Source organism: Nipponia nippon, unplaced genomic scaffold (assembly GCF_047370975.1).
Source record: "Nipponia nippon isolate SJK-2023a ecotype South Korea unplaced genomic scaffold, ASM4737097v1 scaffold_3, whole genome shotgun sequence".
Lineage (NCBI taxonomy): Eukaryota > Metazoa > Chordata > Aves > Pelecaniformes > Threskiornithidae > Nipponia > Nipponia nippon.
Genome location: NW_028262347.1, coordinates 77,559,936 through 77,583,379, shown reverse-complemented (window position 1 = coordinate 77,583,379; position 23,444 = coordinate 77,559,936). Strand labels below are relative to the sequence as shown.

The following is a 23,444-nucleotide window of genomic DNA, read 5'->3' as shown; positions in this document are numbered from 1 at the left end:
ATAGATTTAGCTTTTAAATTTGTGTGCCAGCAGCAGCAGAGGACTGAGCAACATAGCTTTAGAAGTCATTTTTAGTGTTATATTGCTAAACCTCGTGTTGAGCCTGAACAGAAGCCTCCAAAATGACTGATTGGGAAGGGCAGGAGTGCTAGCAGGGCAGGGCAAGCTTTCCAGCTGGGGAAAGGGAGAGGAGATACAACTACACCAAAACAACTTATTATACTTGATTGTCCCTGTGAAGGAACAAACCCCTATAATTTGAATCTCAGTACATCTGGAATCTGTTCACACTTTATTTTTAATTGAAATGAAACTACTGCACAAAAGTACAGGAAAATCAGATTGCAAGATGAAACTGTTACAATTAAATCATTCAGTTCAGTGAAATGAGAGCAAGTCCTAGGAGTTTTTTGACTCCTAGTTCTTTTCTTAATTTGTAGGGAAGTTTTAATTTTTACTATAATTAGTAGTCATCAGCAAAATGAATATTTTCTACCGTCTTCATAGTTTGAGAAACAGAAAACATCAAAGTATGGAATTTCCCTCTGTGTTCAAAACATACCACTTACTAATTTTGCTTGTGATTTTTCACAAGGCCCTTTTGATAGTGCTGTTGTCCCACTGTCTGTTAATTAAAGTAAAGCAGTCTCTCATTTTTGTACTTGTGAGAAACAGATGTTATTTAGAAGGAGCAGATGGATAACTCGCATACGGCATGATTAATAAATTGTTACTTCAAATTGGAACACTCAAAATAGCTCTAATTTTTGCGAACCAAAATTTTAATGGGTGAAACTAAATACCTAAAATACAAACAAAATTCGTTTGAGTTAACTATAAGAAATGTTCCTGCCTCTCACGTTGTTGCCAAAACAAAAATAACATGTTTTCTAATATTTCCATTCTTATTATAGATCAAATACAGCTCACCTGTTTGTAAAACAGATCCTGTGGGTATTAGTGATGAAGAACAGGATTTGTTACAGTGGATTTCTTCCTGACTTCTCCAGCCTTCACTTCCCTTTTGTTTATATTAGCAGAAGAGTTTACCCCACTAGGAATAAATCCACTGAAACTCAAGAGTAGCACTGTTGAGAAGCCTGGATTAACCAGATCCCGTTACATTTTCAAGTGCCTGGACTGCAAAGATTTTAATGCATTAGAAAGGTCTACCCGCTGTTGTGTGAAGTTAGGCATGCGTGTGTACGTCTTTAGTAGAGGCAAAGACGCTCAAGTTAAGGGTTTTCAGAAGTACTGTATTTTGTCTACTTCTAATCCTCCTGGAAACTTACTGAAAGTTTTTTAAAATCCTAGGCTTGCGTAATCCTAAAGTTACACAGGCAGGGACCCATTAACAGCTCTACCTTCCTCTTGTTACTTACAGTTATTTGCTATGGAATCTCATTTAGTCTAAGCACGTTATATCTGTGCAGTGGAAAAATCATTCCCTGGAGAGGAGAATCAGTCTTCTTAAGTGCTGACAGACAGCAACACAGAAATTAAAATTCTGATTTCTTATCTGATTTCTTGTTTCAAATCCCGATTTTTTCAAAGTATAAAATGAAAGAGTCATAGAAAAGTTTAAATGGAAGTGAAAGTTCAAAGCAGAGACTTGAAATATTTTAGATCCAAAAAGGCTTGGGACAAGTTTTTAAGACATCAAAATATCTTTCTGGCTTGCATCTATAACGTGACTTCTTGGCCTTTTTTCCTCTCACAACGCTTCTGTTTGGATCAATGATCTGATAAAATACAGTTCCCTTAAAGTTTCTCTGAATGTCTGTGAAAGAGAGCATGGGTGAGTGTGTGTTCAATTTTATTCATGTAAATTCAGGTTCACGTAGATGTGGGCTGCCCACCTATTACTTCATTTTTCTCCAAGACTGTCTTCCTAATGACTTTTTTTACTAGTGTCCCTTCTGCTTGCTCTTGTTTTTACAGTGTCTGGTACACATACTTCCACATTAGCTCATAGGTCTAGATTAGCCTTCTTCGCTGTACACCTAACCACCTCATTCTTACCCATTTCTTTCCTTCTCTGTTCTGACCTCATCCTCCCCACTCACGCAGTTTCCAATCCAAACTGCATTTACACCTGACAGTCATTTTTCTTTTAATAATATTGCATCTCCAGCAGAGCTTTAGCACTTCTTCTCCTTTTTGATCTCCAAATTCTTGACCCCTTATACCTTTTCCTCCTCCCCCCGCTCTTTCTTTTAATACCTTTAGTCACCTGTCATAGCTTTACAGCTCCGTGTACCATGTCAGCAGCTGATAGTTTTCATGGCTTTTACCTATATATACACATTATAACGACAGCAACACATAGATGTATAAATGTAGTATATATTTTCCTTCCTGTGGAATGCATTGTATAATGCGATCTTGTCAATGTTCTTCCTTCCTAAATTTATTACCAGCAAACTAAGGGATCTTTAGCAGTTAAATTAATTAAATTCAGAGCAAATCCACGCACATTAAACACCTTTTAAGATGACTGGTTTATAATGCATGTCAGCAGTCAATGTTTTCAATAGTATGGACACTCCTCGGTCTCAATTATTACACCATATTTTCATACGGTTACCCCTCGCTCTCACAAATGCCCTGTCACTTTTGGTAGGGTCAGTCTCTGGGAGTGAGAATTTGCAGAACAAGACATACGACCCATCAACCATGTACATACCAGCGGTCTCACTTAAAGCATTGAAGCTAACTGTAAACCAAATTTATGTGCTGATACGAATACATAGATGAGAGGGAGAAATAAAAATGTTTGTAAGACAGGTGGCCTTGGTTTTTAAAAACCTCCCATGTCATGCATATAGCAGTATTTAGATTGAAATAATAAATAATTTTTAAGGACACATGCTTGAGAACAAAATTTTTGTTTCATCCATCTATATGTTATATTTATATAATTAATTAAACAAACCACCTCGATAAACTTAACATGATGACCTTTACCGATATATGGGATAACTTTTTTGTTTTCCCTTTTTTTCTTTCACAGCAACTACAGTGCACTGTTAGGAGTGTGGATCTATGGCTTTTTTGTGGTGATCTTGCTGGTACTGGACCTTTTATATTACTCTTCAATGAACTATGATATTTGCAAATTTTACCTGGCACGGTGGGGCATCCAGGGAAAGTGGATGACACAGGGACAGAGCCGATGGATTAACCCTGCTCAGGATCCAAGCCAAGTACAGACACAGCCTCAGCCAGAGACACAGCCTCAAACTCAGCCACAGCCTCAAACATCACAGACAGTACATACTTTAAAAGGAGATGCTTTAAGCCCACCCCTGATGTCTTTTCAGAGTACATCTGCCTGGTAAGTAAGTTAAGCCGTATTGTGATATATTTTTTTGACTCTGTTGTTTTGTAGTGTGAACTATTACCTGTATTTGGAAGTGCCTGTAAATTCAGGCTGAACAGCACCATTTCTGCACATAATTCTTTATATTATGAACTGTCTTACGGAATTACTGCTTAGGAGTGATTTCTTACTCCGGAATATGTTAAGTCATCTTTTAATACTGTTGTCAGAGAAATAGATGCTGCCATTTATCAGTGCTAAATAGTTTTACTACTCTGTGGTACAAATAAACTACAGATCTTTGTTCTACATTGACTGTTATAAAATTAATTTTAATCTGTTGTCAAAGACCAATTGCTGTGTGTATCTATGTATCTGTTGGTCTGGTTTTAAAAGATTGTATAAATAGCAACACTGAAATAGCTTCAATGCGAGATATTACAAATCCACACTATTTGTGGCATGAGACACAGAAACAACATAAAAACCAGGTTAGGTTTTTTATATGCATAGCCAAAAAAGCATAGCTTGATCTCATTTGACAGAGTGACACAAATAGGTTATTGTAAAGTTAAGTGCTACAAAACCAAAACACCCCCACCCCCAAAAAAAAGCCAGACCAAATGGGAGACAGATACTTCAGGAGCAGGCAGAACATGCAATATAAATTGAAGAAACGAAATACTGATAAGCATGGGACAAAATGACATTGAATGATTTTGGGCTGTTTTTACCAATGAACACAGAAGCAAAGGAAGAGAGCTCAATAAAACTATGGTCTGAATAAGGTGTCAAGAAAGGTGGGGGCTTGGCAAGAGAGAATAAAGATTTGGAAGGGGGCAGAAAGGGTACAGAGTCACCCGTGTATTTTAGTAGTGTTCCAGAAGGCTGTGTGCTGATTTTTGGCAAAATAAAGTCATCTAAGAATGAGTAGGGTAAAGAAGAAGAGAGCAGTTCCTGAAGCCATAGAGCATGTGAAGCCACAACATTGATCTTGGTCTGAAACCTTTGGGTAGCACTGTGTTGCAGATGGGATGATGATAGAAGTAGTCATTTTATTTCATAACTTGCCCTTTAATTTTAAGTGTAAATCTAGAGCAAATGGGGTTGAAGATTTTTCGTAATAAAAAGGTAGTGATAGTTTGACCCAAGGAGAAGGATCAGGGAAAGAGGAGGTCGTTTGGTATAGTAGCTGGTACTGTATGTATCCAGTGCAGATCGGACTTAAGGATCATTCTAGCAGGCCTTGTCCAAACAGAAGAGTCTAACAGTGCTACTTAAGATAGAGACTTGCTTGTGCTTAGTTGTAAGCACTCTTCTTTTCACTTCTTCTTCCCCTTCTCTCCTTTTTTCTTCTAATCCCTTCAGCTTTTTTGCACATTGATTTCCCAGTCTTCAGTCAGAATTGTCGTACGGGTTAAGACCAGCGTTTGTAGTACAAAAATTGTATTCTAGCTTAATACGTGTGTGTGCGCGCGTGTGTGTATATAAAAATGTAATGACTGCATTAATATATATAAAAATATTAGCCTGGTTATACCACTTGGTAATTCCACCATACTATTACAAATTAAAGGAAACAATTCAATAATTCCTGAAGGATTCTCGGCCACTTTCCATTACTGACTTTTGTTGTTCTGTTTCTTTGCTTTTTTTGAAGCATTAAGCGGGGAATGTATGTTAGGATCAGGTGAGCATACCCCATATGCTCCTTTTCCTGTGTTTGCAGGAGATGAGCATTGATAAGTCACTCCAGTAACTCTCACCCCTTCCCCAATGAACTGTCTGTCTGTGCTCCCCTCAGTTGTCATAAAATTGTTTCTTTTTTTCCTAATCCTTTCATTGCTCAGTGGAAGAAATAAGTAGATGTTTTCCTTAGCAAAACCATATTCATCCTTCATATTTCAGCATGTAAAACATGACAATAGATGCCATATTTTCAAACTTATAACCTGCAAGTTTTGAAACTCACAACCCCTTAACTAAGTGCATAGATGACTCAGACTGAGTTGGATACCTAAAAAATACCCAGAAAAAGGTAGTAGGCACTGGTGATCGCAGGCAAGGTGTTTAGCATGTGAAAGAGGTTTTTGAGTAAACAGCTTCCTCAGACAATGACAGACTTGTGTACTACAGCAATTGCTAAGACAGTGAGGAGTAAGAGGAGGTTGCCTGGCTATTTATTTCTCCATTAGATAATCTGCAGGTTATATACATGAAAATATGGTAATTTTGCCATATAGAAATTAAGCTTAGTTTCAGAGTCCGGTTCTGCGGCAGTCTGTATTTGATGAACGACGTCAGTACTGTCTTCTCAAAATGTAGTTGTACTATCAGTGAAGAAGTGCAATGGAGTTACTGGATTTATAGTGTCCATCACTGGTTTTAAAATTAACTGATCTATTAATACCTTTTTGTGTTTTATACCTGAATTTCCATTATTCTATATGATGACACCAACCTCTTAGATGCTTTGGTAACAGCAGGTTTCCAGTCTATAAAAATCAACTTTTCAGTTTCTGTTGGCATTTTTAATGTGTCCTAAACTTATCCTGGCTTTTCCCTCCATAGAGAAAATAAGCATTTTTCTTTAGCACCTCAGAAACACACTTATGTATGTATATTGATGGTATCATACCATAAGAACAGTTCCTGTTTACAGATGAGCTTTTTGAAAATACAAAATAGATTTTTTTAATCCTGTGAGATATGCATATATCCCAGGGCATAAAAACTTAAATACTGTTAAAAACATTTTCCAAACCAGCTTGCTAGTTTTCATGATAACAGATGTTGTTGACGTTGTTAGCTTCCTGTACTACATCTATCCTAATACAGTTAAAAAACATGCCCGTTCTAGAAGACACTACATGATGATAATACGAAAGTGATTCTTGCACATCAAGAATCTCAGCAACACCGAAGACTTTAGGTATCCTTATTGCAGAGAACTGACAGCATAAGAAACTATCCCAAGAAAGACGGCAGGATTAACCTATAGTTTGTAAAGCAGTTTGGGATCTTCCTGGATTAAAAAAGTTATGTAAGCGGTTTTTATTTTATCATTTCTTTTCTTGTTTTAGTTTAAATGCTATGAATTGGCAATGCAACCAACGACTGAAACAGATATGTCAGAGAGAAAAATCAAGTGAGTCGTAGTATATAGTGGGTAGAACCATCCCCAAGATGTTTAAACATTTTGTCATAGCAGATCACTTTATTATTTACTTGAGACAAAGAGGACCATGTATAGCCATAATATTATTATAACTAAAGAAGTCTGGAATCCATTATACATGCTGCTGGCTGCTCTGCAGAGGTCTTGCAGTGTTGTTGCAAGGGCAGGAAGGAAAATCATTAATCTCAGAAACATCGAGCCCAATTCAGAATAATGTTGCTTCATCATGTAGTATATGGATTTTGTGGCCCAACTAATGTTGATTTCTTCTTTAGTATGGAAACCATCTGAGGGCTGTCCAAAGGCCTGTGTGGTCTGAAGGTCCTGGTGGATGTACCTTCCGCAACCCAAACGCCATCACAGACTGCAAGCGAATGAGCTTGAACGGTTGTGGCTTGCCTCACGGTGGTTGCTCCAGGTCATGGCTGAGGTGCATGAGCTGGGCCCTTCCACGCTCACTGGTCCGTGTAAGAACCTGCAGCCTGGTTAGCCTGAGCAAGCTTTTAACAGCTGGAGATCAAACAGCAACAAGCAGCAGGCAAATCATTACTACTGCTCAACAAAAGTACAAGCCAGGGAGGCAAGAAAATGAAATGTTGTAAGTTGAGGAATCAAAATCCTCACTACTGAAAAAACTTGTTCTCACAACCACAGGAATATTGTTAATTAATAATGACTAAAAAAGGTCACATAAGAGGAAGTGTGGGCCAGGGCAGCCTGGCAGAGTTTCTCCAGCTTCTCCGTGGCTGTGCTGTGTTCCAGATGTGAGAAGGGATCAGATGAACGTGATCTCTCTGCCTTGCTCTGGTGATGTTAAACTCCTCCCCACCTCCATCGAGGATGAAAATCACAGGGAGTACTGTCTTGAAGTCTAACTTTTGCCTCTCTGTTCCCTGCCTTTCTGCACAACGGCATGCAGAGGCAATGTCTGCTCTGTATGTGATCATATATGTTATGCTACGTGACTCACGGTTTTGGAAACCTGCTGGTTGTCCAGAATCAGGAACAGTATCAGCCCAGCAGGGTAAGCCCGTGCTTATTTCCTTTATGCAGTTGGAATGGGTTAGATAAAAGCAAGTCTATTTTACTTCCCCTTATTAGATGTTGCAATCTGCTTTTGCTGTGAATTCCTCCGAGTCATGTTGTCTTTCGGACAACAGATAGAGTAGTTTTTAGCCTGCTACTATTCACCTGCTACTTGACACCTCTTCAAATGACTACCAAAGCGCTTCTAAACAAAGAGAGAAAAACGCCTATAAAAGTATTGGCAGAGTTTGGAAGCCAGCAGGTAACTGAGCATGTCCACAGCAACTGTGAAAAAACCACAGGGAATAAATACTTTGCTTCTGGCTAAAAAGGCTACCTGAAAGAATGCCCTTTGATACCAAATTTTGAAACAGGGTACAGACTATGACTGGAGTGAAATAGCCACATTCAGTAGGTCCTCTGCTTCAATAATTTGAGAGCTGCACATGCAGTCTTGCCTGTGTCACCTAGCTTGGGACATTGGCACTGAAGTGGGTCAGCTGTGCAGTGTGAACGTGGCCATAGTTCACCAAAAACATTAGGCGCTGGGGTGGTGGGAGGGTTCTGTGCAGAGGCTGCTCTTGATACAAGATATTTACAGTGACAAAGTGTACAAACTCTGCCTCCTTCCATTTTAAGTGTTTTGGAAATAAGATCTCAAATTTACATTTGCAAAATCACTACGTTAAACAGGAATATGATGATACTATTTTAAAGGCGCAAAATCTTGCATCATGGGGCGAAACATAGTATTATTTACAGCCCCTACCTAGATTTTTGTATTATACTCAGACTAAATATGGCAAACCAGAGAACCAATAGTGGGGTTTTTTTTAAAAAAAAGATGGAAAGAAATAAAATTGAATACTCTTATAGTGCTTTTATCCAAGAACTGTCTGGGAATTAACATCATCTGGAGAATCTGGTAACAGATGTTAGGTGTGTCGGGCAACATCTACCATTATATGTGTGCCTCCATTCCCTTAAAAATATCTTGGGTTAGAATAACAGGTATTGTTGAATATAAGAATAACAGGTATTGTTGAATATATTTTCTTTTAAATATTCTTGTCTGTTTGCTAGGAACTGCATAACTGTAAAAACAGAAATTGCTTAAAAACAAAAGCACAGCTAAGGAAATCAGTTTCTGCTCTTAGAAGAGCCAGATGCTGAAACTCATTTTGTATTGCATATGCCATCTCCTGCCTGGCCTCCTACTTGATGTCAGGGCGGGAGACCAACACCACAGACAGCGGGCATGGAACCAAACACCTCAAAATCTGCAATGCTCCAAGTCTTGTTTACTTGCCTCAGTACTATAATCATGCAAATAAATTGGAAGATTTAGTTTTGATTTTTATCATTTGCATTTAAATAATTCAAGATACGTAAGTTACTGCGTGCTTGCTTTCTTCCTTTTATTTAGAAATTCGCCATTAGCATGTGAAGTTAAGCCAATATGCAAGGTTTCTGTCCACCTCAATCTGAATATAGGCAATCTTTGTGTATATTGACAGGCACTGCATCTTTTGTTATACATATGTAATACATATTGTTCATTTCATGCTTTATTCTCCTTTTCCTTTTGCTCTGTAAATTATAGACCCCATATTGAAACATTTATTTCTCTACATTCTTGTTAACTGCGGATTCATTGGATATGGGCTGATTGATATTCCCTGTTTTAGCTGGTTCTCGGCGTTTCCATCAAATTGGGACTGTCACATCCATCAGCTTCAGGAAAGTATTTCTTTTAAATGGACTGTACAGTTGAAGCGATTTAACTTAACTTAAATGTGGCAATGCATTGTCAGAAAATAGCAATTAGAACAAAAGTGAGTAGTTAAAAGGTTATCTGAAGACTATTGCTAAATGAACTCTGCACACTGAGAAATGAAAGCTAGTAAAAATTCTGGAAACCAGTTGTGAACATCTTCCATATTTAAATTTTCTCATATATTTTGAGTAGAACTTTTTGCAGCAAGATTGTTACCTCATCTAAATTATAACAAATACAGGATAACACTACTGAAGTAGCAGATAGCAGCGTAAAATTCATGTGAAATCAGAAGACTGCAATTAAGCCCACAATTGCACTGCATAATGTTACAGTGCTACAGCATCACACAGAGGAATGAGTATGACATCCCAAGTTTTATCAACCAATTCCATCTTCTGTCACAATAGAAACCACCTAGTTTTAAAAAAACTCTGTAGTTATTTTAGTAGTTACAGGACTCCTACCCCTTACATCCTCTTAGGTGCCAGATGCTCAATAGTAATTGTAATAGCACATGCACGTTTTACACATTTTATATATGCACTGAAAAATAAAATAGCAAGGTTATTCTCAAGCTCCTCACTTACTTAGATTCTGAAGTATCACAGAGAAGCTTTAAAACAGCCCCAGCCACTTTGCAAGTACAGCTGAGTGCAACAGCTGAGCTTCATACCCGCATACGTTCATGCAGTCTGGCCATTTCTCTCAATAACACATCAAAGGTGTCCAGGCTGGCTGATGGCACCTTCACGTTTGCATTTAAAAAGCTAAGTCAGGCGCTCACAATCACTCCCGATTGATTTAGATCTGTAAATACAAATGTAACTGAAAATCAGCCTAATTGTCTCTGACATGCTTTTAAGAGTAGCTGGATCTAGACTAGCAAAGGCAAAGGTACGAAGCAGCGAGTAGCTCCCATACCTTGTATTGAATTACGCAGTCTCAGCTGTATTAAGCTTTAACTGGCAGGGACCAAAACTTGTATTACATTCATAAAATTCAACTAATTGCGTTTAGTTTTCTAGAGACTAAATAAGGCAGATTGATAGCAAATGACAGGGAGAATGAACAGCTTCGGCCAAAGATACTGCAAGTGGTAGAAGAAATAAAAGGGGAGGTGTTCAGGAGCTAGAGCTAATGCTGTAAACAGGCAAGCCTTCCTCTCTTTATGCAAAGTTGCAACAGTTGCGACAGAACTCAGAGTTCTGAATGGAAAGAAAGCACTTTTCAAAAAAAGGAAAAGAAAAAAAGAAAGAAAATGATGGATAGAATACTGTCCATCCTAAGTAGTCTATGCCCCAGAGAACTACTAAAAACACCTGCAAAACAGCTATCTGTGTACGCTCGGTGCTTTTAACAGAAGTGAGAATGAAGAAGAAGAAAAAAGTAAGAGTTTCTGAAGTAAAATCCTATTGCTTTCAGTGTCTTGGAAAATCAACTCCCAGCATATATTTTGGATGTCAAGAAACAGATAATTCCCTAACTCAAGGAGGAACAAGCAGGTAGTAGAGCTGAAGATCGTGTACAGACCACTTTATTATTCTCAGAGTTATTATTAAACAAAAAGCCATATGTAATAAATAATCCTTCTGTGGGGTTGCAGAAGATCTTTTAGAGTATGCTAAAATTACTACATGAAATAATGGCATACTATGGAATACCAGACAGTAATGAAATCATCAAAAGCTTATGTGATAATGCTGAATGCATGACTATAAATGGTAACAATGTCAGACAATTATTTGCAGTGAGAGCTGAGGTCAAGGATCTGCCACATCATTACTTTTTTTGTCACTGTTCCCTGATTAGATCATGACAAAGACAACTGCAGCAAGCAATTAGGCATTTCATCAGAAAAGCGATAAAACATGTTTGTATGACCTTGGTTTTACAATGATGTTTCACTGCACAGTTCAAGAAAAGGCCAGCAATTAGACACAGTCAGTTTATTCATCATTGGGAAGATATCAGATATATGGCTGTTTAAGTCTCAAAAGGAAAATAGATCAAAAAGCATTGACATTTGAGAAACATTGGAGTCATTTTACTGTTCGTTAAGTCATGAGAGAATGCTGATGTCAATCAGCAAACAATTTTCAAGAACTTAAAAGGTTTTGGAGAAGTTACATGATCAACACTGTCGTAAATACACATACACAGATATCTACAACCATAACTGTGAAGAAAATCTATTCATTGCAGAAAAAAACATGCCTCTGAAAAGACTTTGAAATCCAGTATAAAAAGTTTCTTGGAAACTGGAAATGCTAAAGCGTTAAAACCAGTTTAAGACATTAAATGGCAGGAATATGATAAATGTCACTGGAACACAATTAGAAATGCTGCTGCTGTTTGTTAGTCCCATATCAGGTGATAACGTGATCCCAAAACAGAACAAGTGAGACACATTACTTTAAACATCAATGAGTTTAATCAGCACAATGCTATGTAGTCTCCACAGAGCAGCATCAAAGGATTAAACGGTGGAAACTGGGCACCCATCATAAAATACAGGAGGGTAAAAATAACTGTAAAAAGTGGTTGCGTATGAAATAAATAAGCTACCTCACTTTACTCCCCAATAGGGTAATCTTTTTCCTGATGTTTATATGTGTTGGTAACCTTTCCTTAGGCTCCAAAAAATCTCAAAGGTGGAACGATTGTGGAGACATAACCATTTAGTAAGTGTTAAAAGCAGTGATGGAAAGGTGTTTGCACAGCGGTTCATGCGATCACCTGGCAGAACAACGACTGTTGGGCTCAAATCTAAAAGGGGACAAGGTCCAGCTACAATTTTTCTTTCTGAAAGACTGGTGCTCTGCTACATAGTCAAGTAGTTTGTGCACAAAGGAGCCTTTGTAGTTATGGGAATTGTGTGTATTAAGTAGCTAATCATATCTCTGAGCTGAATTCTGTATTGGAGCAACTCCTTGCAGTCATTAAAGTGATGCTGCTCTGAGAGCTGGCACACGCTGCACCGGCTGCCTTCTTTCTGTTGAAAATTGTTACTAGCATGTGGAAAAGTGATTGCAGTGAGCTTCATCAAAAATTACAGTAAATTAATTAAACAGTCATTAACTATATTCTATGTTGATTAGTGATACAGATTTTAATCAGTCATGCAGACAAGGGGAGGCAAGTTATTTTCTATTGCATTCCCAACATCTCATCTCTGAAAAGTGATGAGTCATAGGGAGCTGCTGAACCCAGCACCTTTTAACATTCTTATGCTAACAGCTCATCTCCAGCACCGTTTCACCTAAAAAGTTCTAAAGAAATTGTGATTGGAAAGCAGCCAGAGTTCACCCTTTTGGATCACTAAAAACCTCCCAAACTTCTCTTATGCTGCTGAAGTTAACAACTGAAATTAACTGGAAAAATGCCTGCTTAATTTGCATTTTAAGACGTTTTAAAGAAAATTACATGAGGGGCTGGGAGTTGACTTTTTTTTTTTACTGTTCACTGAAGCCTCTCAGAGCCCACAACAAAAATGGTGTCCCAATTAAAAAGAGCCGCACTGTTTGCATGAACAACTAAAGACAAAAAAGTGGATGCATTTTTGTGGATGTGTTAAAAATACAACCTAATTGTGATGCTATTGAAAAAAAAAAAAAACAACTTGGTTCGGCATTTGCCAGCTCTTGCTCAGGTTGACTCTTCCTGTCTTTTCCCTGGAAATACATAAAGCAGAAGTAAAAATACCTGAAGCAGTCCAACAACCATACTTAAAGTCCACAAGATGATGCTGGCTGTAAGGGGCACGTTTTGGAGGAGTTAGAGACAAGTGAGATAACAGGAAAAAAGAGCTTCTTAAGCATTAGGGTAGTGACAAGAGTAATCCAGATCTTCCCATTTTGAGTCCTAATCTTTACACTAATAAATTTCACCTGCGAGGGCAATCCCTGCCTCGTTTTCTTTTTTCCTTTGTTCTATTTAGATTAGTGCAAACATGGTCTAGAATGTTTAAAAAACAAAATTTGTAAAAATTAGCTAGGGGATTGGCTAGCGTTTCCCTGTCTTTCTTAAAGGCAGTTCTCATGACCACTGGCTATCGCTGGAGTTAGCACTGCTTCTATATACTGTAGAAGTAAATGAGTACTTAATAGGCTGTGGCGTATTTATCCACACAGTGCTTATGTGAGCTAGCCAAGTTTTGTTACTTCCATTTGACAGATGAGATGGAAAAGCTTAGCTGGTTACTGAGGGCCACGCTGAAAGTCTTTGACAATACTTCCATTATTGTAATTTGTGTAAAATTTTGTAAATTTTCCAATACTGTAACAGCAAGAAATTGCTCCCCACACCACGTCTCATATTGCAGTTTCCAGAGGATCGTACCTCCTTCATATCTAGGAGGCAGTAATCCTGGGACTGTGGAGGCATGTAGAAGTCTGTAGGTTTGGGCTCCGACAGTCCCAGGTTCAACCTGCTCTACACACAAACACTGATTCTTCTAGTTGGGTTTTGCACCTTACCTGAGATGCTATGAGGAGTCCACATGGAAGCACGTGAGTAGATTTGCTCCCACAGTGCAGCATGTAATCTGGTGCTTTGGCAAGGTTCTAGTAGACTGGCTAAGAGAAGACGAAGGGGTCATTAAAGGATTCACAAACTTTTGGCACTGCGTCCAGTTTCTACACATGTCTCTCCTGTAGTTCTATGAAAATTTGCAAATGCATTACAAAGATCAAATATACAACAGGCTGTAATCTAGCTCTTAAAGACTGATTATACTGTGCTCTGCTTTGGTTTCTGAAACGTAGCACACCTACCTGGGCAACAAAGTTCACGTGTCACAACACTAAGATTGCACATTTTACATTATGTAGTAAAAACAGGGACATAAGTTCGGGTAACAGCACAACTCGCTTTCTAGTGTTCTGTTGTAGGCATCACTGATATAGAGTATCCTGGAACCACTTGAAATATCCAGTAATACAATAGGTAACCCACCGTCAGTTTCCTATACAGTATGATGGCTAAGCAAGCTAACAAAATTCTTGAGTATATAAAGAGGAGATGCCAGTTAGAAGTGGGAGCTGTTATCTCACTAGAAGTGGTGAGACTGCTAGAAGGAAATGTCACCTTCACTAGGGCCTGTTGCAGAAAAAATTGTAATGGCAGATGGGAAACCATTCAGAAAAAGCTGCAGAGCTTATCTGACTTTTGGAAAGTCTGTCAAACTGTGAGAAGTTTAAGAAGCTCAAGGATAAAAGAACATTAAAAGGCAATTTGATCCCAGTCTGTAAATTCTTCATGACAAGGAGATTTCAGATAATAGAGGACTGTACCAAACAAAGACAGAGGAAGATCCAATACCTGGAAGATCAATTTATACAAATCTTGACCAGTGATAAAGAGCAGGATTAACCTCAGTCAATTTAGCAATCTAAGAGTCAAGCATCTACGAGTTATTTAGGCATCCTCACTAACACATTGAAAGAGGCATTTCCAGAGGGCTATTCAGCCCACCTCTCTTAGGATGGACTGAATCACTTGGAAGTTTCTCTTCATTGATTTTTTTGATGTTATGCTGGAAGATGAGCTTATACAAGTCACTAACATTTAACCAGCTGAAGTTTGAGAGTGGGATTCATCTCACCTACATGTACATTTCTTTTCAAAGTTGGCAATTCAGCAAGGAAGTGTCTTGAGATGCAGCAGCGTACCCATTACTTGTGATTTTAAAACTGGCAAGGGGGGGGCTCATGGAATATAAGCAAGAGTCACTGGATGGGAAACTAGGTCTGAACAGGAAGCCAAACTGAGGACCCTAAGGAGCTCTTCAAAATCTGATTTATCTGAGGAATGTGTGAGGCTGTGTTCCCAGAAGATTCACACCAACATCAGTTTTCATAGAATCATAGAATCATTTAGGTTGGAAAAGGCCCTTAAGATCATCAAGTCCAACCATTAACCTAGCACTGCCAAGTCCACCACTTAACCATGTCCCTAAGCACCACATCTACCCGTCTTTTAAATACCTCCAGGGATGGGGACTCAACCACTTCCCTGGGAAGCCTGTTCCAGTGCTTGACAACCCTTTCGATGAAGCAATTTTTCCTAGTATCCAATCTAAACCTTCCCAGCGCAACTTCAGGCCATTTCCTCTTGTCCTATCCTTGCTACTTGGGAGAAGAGACCAACCCCCACCTTGCTACAACCTCCTTTCAGGTAGTTGTAGAGAGTGATAAGGTCACCCCTCAGCCTCCTCTTCTCCAGACTAAACAACCCCAGTTCCCTCAGCCACTCCTCATAAGACTTGTTCTCTAGACCCTTCACCAGCTTCACTGCCCTTCTTTGGACACACTCCAGCACCTCAATGTCCCTCTCGTAGCGAGGGGCCCAAAACTGAATGCAGTATTCGAGGTGCAGCCTCACCAGCGCCGAGTACAGGAGGACGATCACTTCCCTAGTCCTGCTGGCCATGCTATTTCTGATGCAAGCTAGGATGCTGTTGGCCTTCTTGGCCACCTGGGCACACTGCCGGCTCATATTCAGCCAGCTGTCAACCAGCACCCCCAGGTCCTTTTCTGCTGGGCAGCTCTCCAGCCTCTCTTCCCCAAGCATTGCATGGGGTTGTTGTGACCCAAGCATCGCATTCTCGTCAGACTTACAGAGCAGTCAGAAAACACAAGCCAACAGCTGCACATCAAAAATCACACAATGCTTTTCCCAATTGTTTCGTCCTCTGCCGTTAGGGAACGCAGGGGACAAACATGCGGCCTTCTTCCTCTCCACCTCTTCCAATAAACGCCTGATTATGCAGCTGCTGCATAATAGCTGCTGATGCCAGTGGGACTGCGCCGTGATTGCATAATCACACCAAAGAATGGAAATCTCTGGGCAAAGTGTCATCTCGGCACCACCTGCCAAATCCTCGTCTCTCACGTTCTGCAGTCACAGAAAGCCAGTGGTGGTAGCAGAGCAAAAGAGGTGAACATTTTTGTGTGTAAGTAACTGGCTTCCAATTTTTTATTTGGAAGTGCTGTGAGATTATAGTGGACACAAGAATATTGACACAGCACAGCAGGATTCTCTGTTACAGTGTGTGCATGTGATAGCTGTTGTTGAATTATTCATTCTGCATTGTTACGGTCTTTCTGCCTCTCATCTAATATTAAGGTGCACACCTGAAAACCACAGTCATCACTGGGCAACTGCAAGAAGCCTAAATGTCTGCCATGAAAAAATGAGCATACAATAGATCCACAGTAGAAAACGTGCACACACATGCAAACAAATGAGCACATAATGAAGAATAATGTAGAACAAACAGAGAATAACCCACCAGCTGGCAGTCATAATTGTTCAAAACAAAAATTTCCATGCTTCATAAATTATCATTCAAACCAAGCCATACCAAGTGGCATACCTCAGCCCGATGACGCCAAGCAAGCACTGTTTTTCTTTCTCTGTGACTCAAGAAATGCTACTCAGCAGGGGTCATATACTGTCATTGATCCACGCACCAAGATCCTATTGCAGCCAAAGGACGTTTATGCCCCAGCAGACCAATATCTAGATGCAGCTGTGAGACAATTTAAGAATAATAAATCAGTTCCACCACTGGCATCAAAGCATGTTTCTTTGTAAAGCTGGCAATACAGCTCAGATAGATAACCACGAAAGAGAAATTGTTTTCTTGCCTCTTGCACTCTGCTGAAATTGTCCAGGGTCTTCTTGGCCTCTTCTCTTCACACATCTCAACACGTGTCAGCTTCTCCTATGGCTTTTTACATGGGAAAGGCAGGGAGGAAAGAGGGAAGAGACATTTCTGCATAGAATTGTCTTTCTAACATCTCTTCCAGCATGTACTGCTGTTTCAGTGATGGTGCTGCAGGTGTTTTACCCTTCTGCTGCTAACTACAAATAAACAAAGTTAAAAATTATTTATTGCTTGAATGGTTATGTGCAAAGAAACATACACTGGATCTACAACAGGAAGCCAAACAGTAACCAGATTAAATTGCAACAGCTTTGCTCCTATTTTTTTAAATGTTGATAATTTTGTTAATGTTAAAAGCTGTTCCATGCCCTTTTTTTGAAGTATCTTCAGAAATTTCTTTTGAAAGAAGTAGTTTTAGATTTCATACTGCTAGAAAGGCCACACAAATTCAGTCAAGGAAAAAAAAAATCATACACAGTTAAGAACAATTACAGGAAACACAATGACTGTTTCATCCTACATTGAAATCAACACAGTAATTACTACATATTTTTTCTTGAGCTCTGACTCAGAAGACTAGCCTTCTTAATACTGAAAAGTGAAAGTAGAAAAAAAAAACCTCTTTGGTAAAAGAAATAACTATTTCAAGAAATACATTTTTTTCCATATGCCATTAATATGCATTTTCTTTCCAGAAATGAAAGTATTTCCTGTATTGTGCAGAGGTAAATAAAAAAGCTGATTTAACTGGGAGTAAATGTACAACCTGGGGCTAAACCACAGGTTTGGGGATCAGAATTCCAGTGCTGAAACAGATTCCTCCCTCCTAAATAGACAGTTCTGCAGTTGGAGCAAGTTCAGCCTCCGGCGAGGCACAGGGAAGCGGCACACGCATCTTGTTTCAGCTCTGCTGGAGGAAGCAGCAGTTATTATAGAAGCGTTTTAATGTGCAGGAGAGAAAAATGGAAATGGGAGAAAGAAAGGGGAGTAACTTAGTAAGTCAAATGAAATGCAGAGGCTAGGTGGGGACTGAGGAACAGTTCCAGTGTCCAGAGGGGCTCACCGCCTACCTTGCTGCTAGGCAGTTGTTGGATACGGGCATGGGGAACTGGCCACCTTGCTCTTCAGGACCGCTGTTCTGCCCCCTCTGCCCCTGCAGTGCCCGCCTTGCTACCGGGGGAATGAAGAGCCTGGAGCGTTATTAGGAATTGTGGGTGATCCAGCTGAGATCCGGTTCAAGCAGTATATTAATCTGATCTGCTTTGGAAACGAACTTTGCCGCCTTCTTTCTAATTTAGAAAAAAATTCTTCTGCTGCTTCTAACATAAATCCCCTGAAATCTCAGTGGCTTTTGGTTTTATTGACTTCCATGGGCCTTGAAAGAAGTCAGCACCTTGAAGCTCTGCAAATGGTACCAAAACACTCTAATCTAATGTTTGACTAACCCCTTTCCCCCCTTTCAGCATGTTTCAACAGTTCAATTTCCATCAATGTGTTTGGTTTTATCCTCTGTTGGACTTCAGGACATACTAGGCAGCAGTCTTAATAGATTGAATTTTGCTGATGCCAAGGTGGCAAAGAGCACTGGGGCAAAAAGAGATAATAAAAGGAGCAGGAGAGTCGCCTGATGTAGGGTGGCCTACTTCTGTTTAGCTCAGTAGTTCATTCTTGAATTTTACCAAGAAACTAAGCTACAGTTATATATAAAATGTGGGAGGTTATATACAGAAACTGTGGGCCAGATAAATAAATGATACATATATACACATATATACATAAACACGTGCATGTGTACTCATATAACTATACGTATATGCACATAGTTCCTTACATATGGCCACATTTCTCCTTCACTTACTAACTTTTCTGTACAGCTCAATTAATGTCAAGGTACAAACCATATACATCATCCTGTATGATAAAGCTGCATTTAACCTCAGCTGTAAATTGCAAAGACTTGTTACAACACTTGGAATTGAGCATCCACGTGAGTAAAGATACTCTACACTGAGTATAGCTTGCATAAACATCCTTTTAAATTACGTCCTTCATTTACAAACAAATTATTGGTCACTGTATGGCAAAGGAATTACAAAAAAATGAGAGGTCACAAGGCTTAATAAAAGGACACACTCTGTAACTGCTCTTCTTTCTGAATCAGGCACTACTGTTATACCAAAGTTTTGGAGTTTTTAAAATATCCCTAGTCAAGTTTTTGGGTGCATTAGGAGATGGCGTAAGGACGGAGTGGCAGTGTCCTAGCAAGCTACATCATAAATCACATGGCAGGTTTTACTGCTTGCTTTTTAAACCTGGCTTTCAATTTGTAGCAGGTCTGTTAAATTCAAATTGTCAGCCAGCATGAAAGGAGGCCTTTTTCTCATATCACATACCTGAATTTTACATAGAAGGGCATGCTCTTGTAAAGCCTCTTGTACTTTTCATTGTGCTCTCTTGGATCTTAGATGTATGGGTGGACACTGCTGTATAAGAGCTCAGCAAATGTGAAGAATACTTCAGTATCTTAGGTATGTCAAAGTCCCTTTGTGGGAACAGATTTTGAAAGCTGGTAACATGAGCTTTTGGGAAATTGGGATGAGCTGAAAATCAGAGACATTCAGATAATTCAGTCCTTACCACTGATGCAGAAATATTCAAAGGTTCACTGATTTTTTTAAAAGCTTTTACAGCAGTACCAAGAGATTTCACTATGCAAAAAAAAATTGAGTATCAAGCCCTGCTCCAAAGAATGCTCTCTTGGGGTGCTACAGTCACAAGCCTCAGGGATGCACCTTTCCTGCCACTCAGCCAATGAAAGTTGGAGAAAGAAGGGAAAAAAAAATATCTTTGAGACTGCTCATCCACAAGTAGGATAAGAAGCTGCTTTTCTTTCCAGAGGTAGCTGTAGGTGGGGAAATACCTACAGGCCTCGGTTTTTCCATCAAAATCTTTTAGTGTGTTATAGGTCTTAAACACATGAATCAAATCTGCTCATGAATAAACATGAGGGAAGAAGGTTTCTAACCAGAATATGGAAACTACAGAACAACTTCCATTTAGTGGTACTGGATTGTAAATAGCACAGGGTTGGATATATTTACATAGAAGATTATATATTTGCATGTGGCAGTATGAGACTGAACATGATGGTAACAGAAATCCATCCTAGTGTTACACATTTTTACAATTCAGTTTTTGGAGGCAGTGGAACTACTCATTCCCTAAGTTAGCCGTGGGACTTCTAAGCACCTGCACCTGAACTGATTACCCGTCCGTTTCTTTTGGAGCCAGTAAGGACAAGGGGGAGTCCCCGCAGCGTCACTCACCCAACTTGACACTTATCCCAGGAGGAGGAGAGTAGCTCTGCAGAGGTGCCTGTTGCTTTCTGTTGACAATAATGGAGCCTGAGGTGACTCTCTGAAGACATTTAACCATTTTGATGTCTAAAGTTAGGTGAGATGAAACTCACTTATAGTATCTAGGCCATTAAATTACACATAGCAATAATCTCCTTTCCAAAGCAACATGCCTGCCCCAGACAATAAAGAAGCAGGCAAACAAATACTATATCTTGCCTCTAGCAATAGTTCCTCTTGGCCTCTCCATGTCTAAATATCTCAAGTCATCTTCCTCTATGACAGGAATGCAATTAAAGCTATTTGGTCACTCCAGTTAGCTGAAAATATGTGAAAGTGAGCACAGTCTCAAGTGGAACAAGAAGTCTGAGTTCATTACATGATAGCCCTATTAAGTTTGGCGTTGTGATTCATTGCAGTCTTGAAAAAAACTGAAGGCAGTTCAAACTGTATACATAGCAAAACCAGGGGAGGTGAACCATGCATATTAATTTGCCTTCAGGTGTATCAGTTATTTAATGGTTGCCACACATTAGCCTACAGGAAAATTTGGCAACAATCAGCCAGATGAATTTCAGCCTCAAGTGACGCATGTGATTCAGGCACCCTGGTAGTGACTTGATGATTTCATAGATGTCTGGCAAAATAATAAGTCCAGCTCACTTTCAGTTTTACTTGTAATTGGCCATCCACACTTTTAAGATGCTTTGGAAGGCCCCGGGGTGTTTTGAGTATTTTTTTGAAACAACCTTAAGAGGAGGAAGAAAACATTTCAGGTCATTAAAAATCAGACTGCAACGCTTCAGCGAAGGAAGACACATGCAGCTTTTCAGTGATCATCTTTCAATTTATGTCCTCAAAACTTCATCTGTTCCTCTATGCAGCACTCATAAATCAGAACTTTGAATGCTTCATATTTCCTTTAAAAAAAAACCTCAGAAATTCTCCAAGAGAACTGGATGTTTTTACTTTCCAGAACTGTGTTCAGGAGTATCAACCATTTTAGGAACTATCAAATGAAAAACATGGCTACTAATTGAAAAATACTTGACTTTCAGAAGCATAGGATTACTTCAGAAACCATTATTCACAGTAAGTAATATTTATTTATGTTAGCAACCCTATTGGTTTCACATCACTGCTCTTTGTAAGTGAGAATTGTAAAATATGGCCTTTAGTAAAAAACAGAGAAAATTGTATCCTGTGTGGTTTCATTCCTCTCCCACCCAACCCAGTTGATGGGACAAAAGACGTATTTAATTTGTAGAATTATAGATATTCCAGAAACTCTACAGGAAACCCGTTTTCTCTCTTAGCTTTGGTCTGTTAGCCAGGCAGCCATATTCATAACAAAAGTTAAGCCAGCTGCTGTTTCAACACCCACAGTTCTGGTGGAGGAGGTGGGGAAGGCAAGTCCTCGCCTGCAGCAGCTCTCCAGGCTCACTCCAAGTGCCAAGTCTCCTCCCGCATCCGTCTGTGAGACAGACCTGGGATCCAAGCAGATCCCAGGCTTCACTTACCAAAAAAGCAGCCAGATCATCGGTAACGAGACCATATGGTGTGCCAAAAACAGCACCGGTGCTTCATTGCAGGGGAGAGCTGGGAAGCAATTTCTAACTGGTTGCAATTTGTTTCCCAGCTCTCTGGCTACCAGCTCAGAGCGCTGCCCTAAACACAAGACTGAACCAATGGACCCACCAGTATGAAGCCCAAACACGAGCTATACACAAAGTGTTCCTCTGAAAACCATCTTTGAACTCTACATTAGCAACAAGAAGTCATAGAATGAAATTAAAAAGTAATTTAAAGAGGCAAACGAAGACCCTCCACTGGTGTGAGTAACCTTATCTCAGGTGTGACAGCACTGCGGGGCTTGGCTGTCATTAATTAGCAGGTCTTAGCCTTGAGTTTAGATTTAGCTAGGAAATAAATAGCAGTAGAGTGTAAATACTTCAAGTTGCTCTATGTCCCTCTGGTATGGAGAGTACCCCTGCACCTCCCCTGACCCACCAGCCTTTTGTCTGCAGGAGAGCAGCACAACCAAGGACCTGGCCAGCAGGTACCTGCCATCCACCAGCAGCTCCTTCTCCCATACAAGTGCCCAAGCCAGCCTACCCCCTGGGAACGCAAGTTCTTCCCAAAGTTTCTAAAGCTCCTGTAAAGCCAGTGAGCAGCTCTCAGCAGTGATGTAAAGTGCAGTTTGTTTTATATCCCCCAGTCCTTATGGGAGTTATACAAGCTTAGTCCAGGCTAAAAGAGGCGAGATTCTTAAGAAATTAAGTGAGCAATTTAAAAGGCAGATTTACCAACACTTGTAACAAATTATTAAAATAAAAATTTCTTAAAAATTGCACTGCTTCATAATTTGTGCACTTGAACTTTTCCTAGTAACTCTTTCTCAGCATTCTAAAAATTCTAAAAATTCAGTCATTGCTACTCTTGAATATATTGCTACAATGCTCCAATATCTAAGACAGCTGACAGCATTCACTTTTGTAACATATTAAGCCTTTAGGTGATAATTACCTTCCATAACACGGACTGGCTGTTCTGCTCTGAATGCGCAATGGAAGTAAGCACATGCCTATTTGCCACCTGTATTTCCCAGGTGGAAGGGAGGAGAACAGTCTGACAGGTAACATGCAGCCCCATTTCCAGTGACTGGTAGGTGGGACCTATTCCACCTGTACTTTTGGGCTGGTCCCATTCATGCCTTGTGCCTGACTTCTTGTTCCTCATCCAGTATGCATTGTACTGATGCTAATGCATTGTAGCATGAGCAAATACATTGCTGTAAGCATAATCCAAAGGAAACTCATATAATCCAAATGGTTCTTCCCACCTCAAAGTAACAATAGGAGCAGACAGCATCTCTCATGTGATTATGGCTTTCCCAGCATCAATTATAGAAAGCAGGCTTTCTGGTGCTTCAGTAGGACTACTGTGAACTTAGTATAATCTTTAACCCACCCCAGCAAAAGCTTTCTCTCCTGATAGCCTTGAGTATGTTGCAGCACATAGCATATCCCAGCACTGCTCAGGGCATGTCGCAGAAGACTTGTAAGTAGGCCTCGTCTTTCCAGAAGACACCAGCTAAATGCATGCTCTTCCAC

General features: G+C 39.7%; 1 protein-coding gene and 1 long non-coding RNA gene across 5 annotated transcripts in view; one reads left to right on the top strand and one right to left on the bottom strand.

Annotated features, from left to right (window-relative positions):
- Positions 1-23,444, bottom strand: part of LOC148054714 (uncharacterized) — a 47,893-nt gene that overhangs the window by 13,686 nt on the left and 10,763 nt on the right. The window contains exons 2-5 of one of the 2 annotated variants that reach the window (XR_015706739.1): positions 16,956-17,172; positions 16,682-16,837; positions 13,782-13,880; positions 12,902-12,977 (exon numbers count right to left, since the gene is read on the bottom strand). This is a non-coding gene — a long non-coding RNA (uncharacterized LOC148054714). Of the gene's footprint in view, positions 1-12,901; positions 12,978-13,781; positions 13,881-16,681; positions 16,838-16,955; positions 17,173-23,444 lie in introns of those variants that run through there. The other variant, XR_015706740.1, reaches the window with a different exon arrangement.
- SHISAL1 (shisa like 1) overlaps positions 1-23,444 on the top strand; it is an 84,410-nt gene that overhangs the window by 51,571 nt on the left and 9,395 nt on the right. For 2 of the 3 annotated variants that reach the window (XM_087767013.1, XM_087767012.1), the window contains exons 4-5: positions 3,014-3,337; positions 6,776-7,955. In XM_087767013.1, coding sequence (XP_087623139.1) covers positions 3,014-3,337; positions 6,776-6,791 — 340 coding nt within the window. In that variant the 3' untranslated portion in view covers positions 6,792-7,955. Of the gene's footprint in view, positions 1-3,013; positions 3,338-6,775; positions 7,956-23,444 lie in introns of those variants that run through there. The other variant, XM_087767014.1, reaches the window with a different exon arrangement.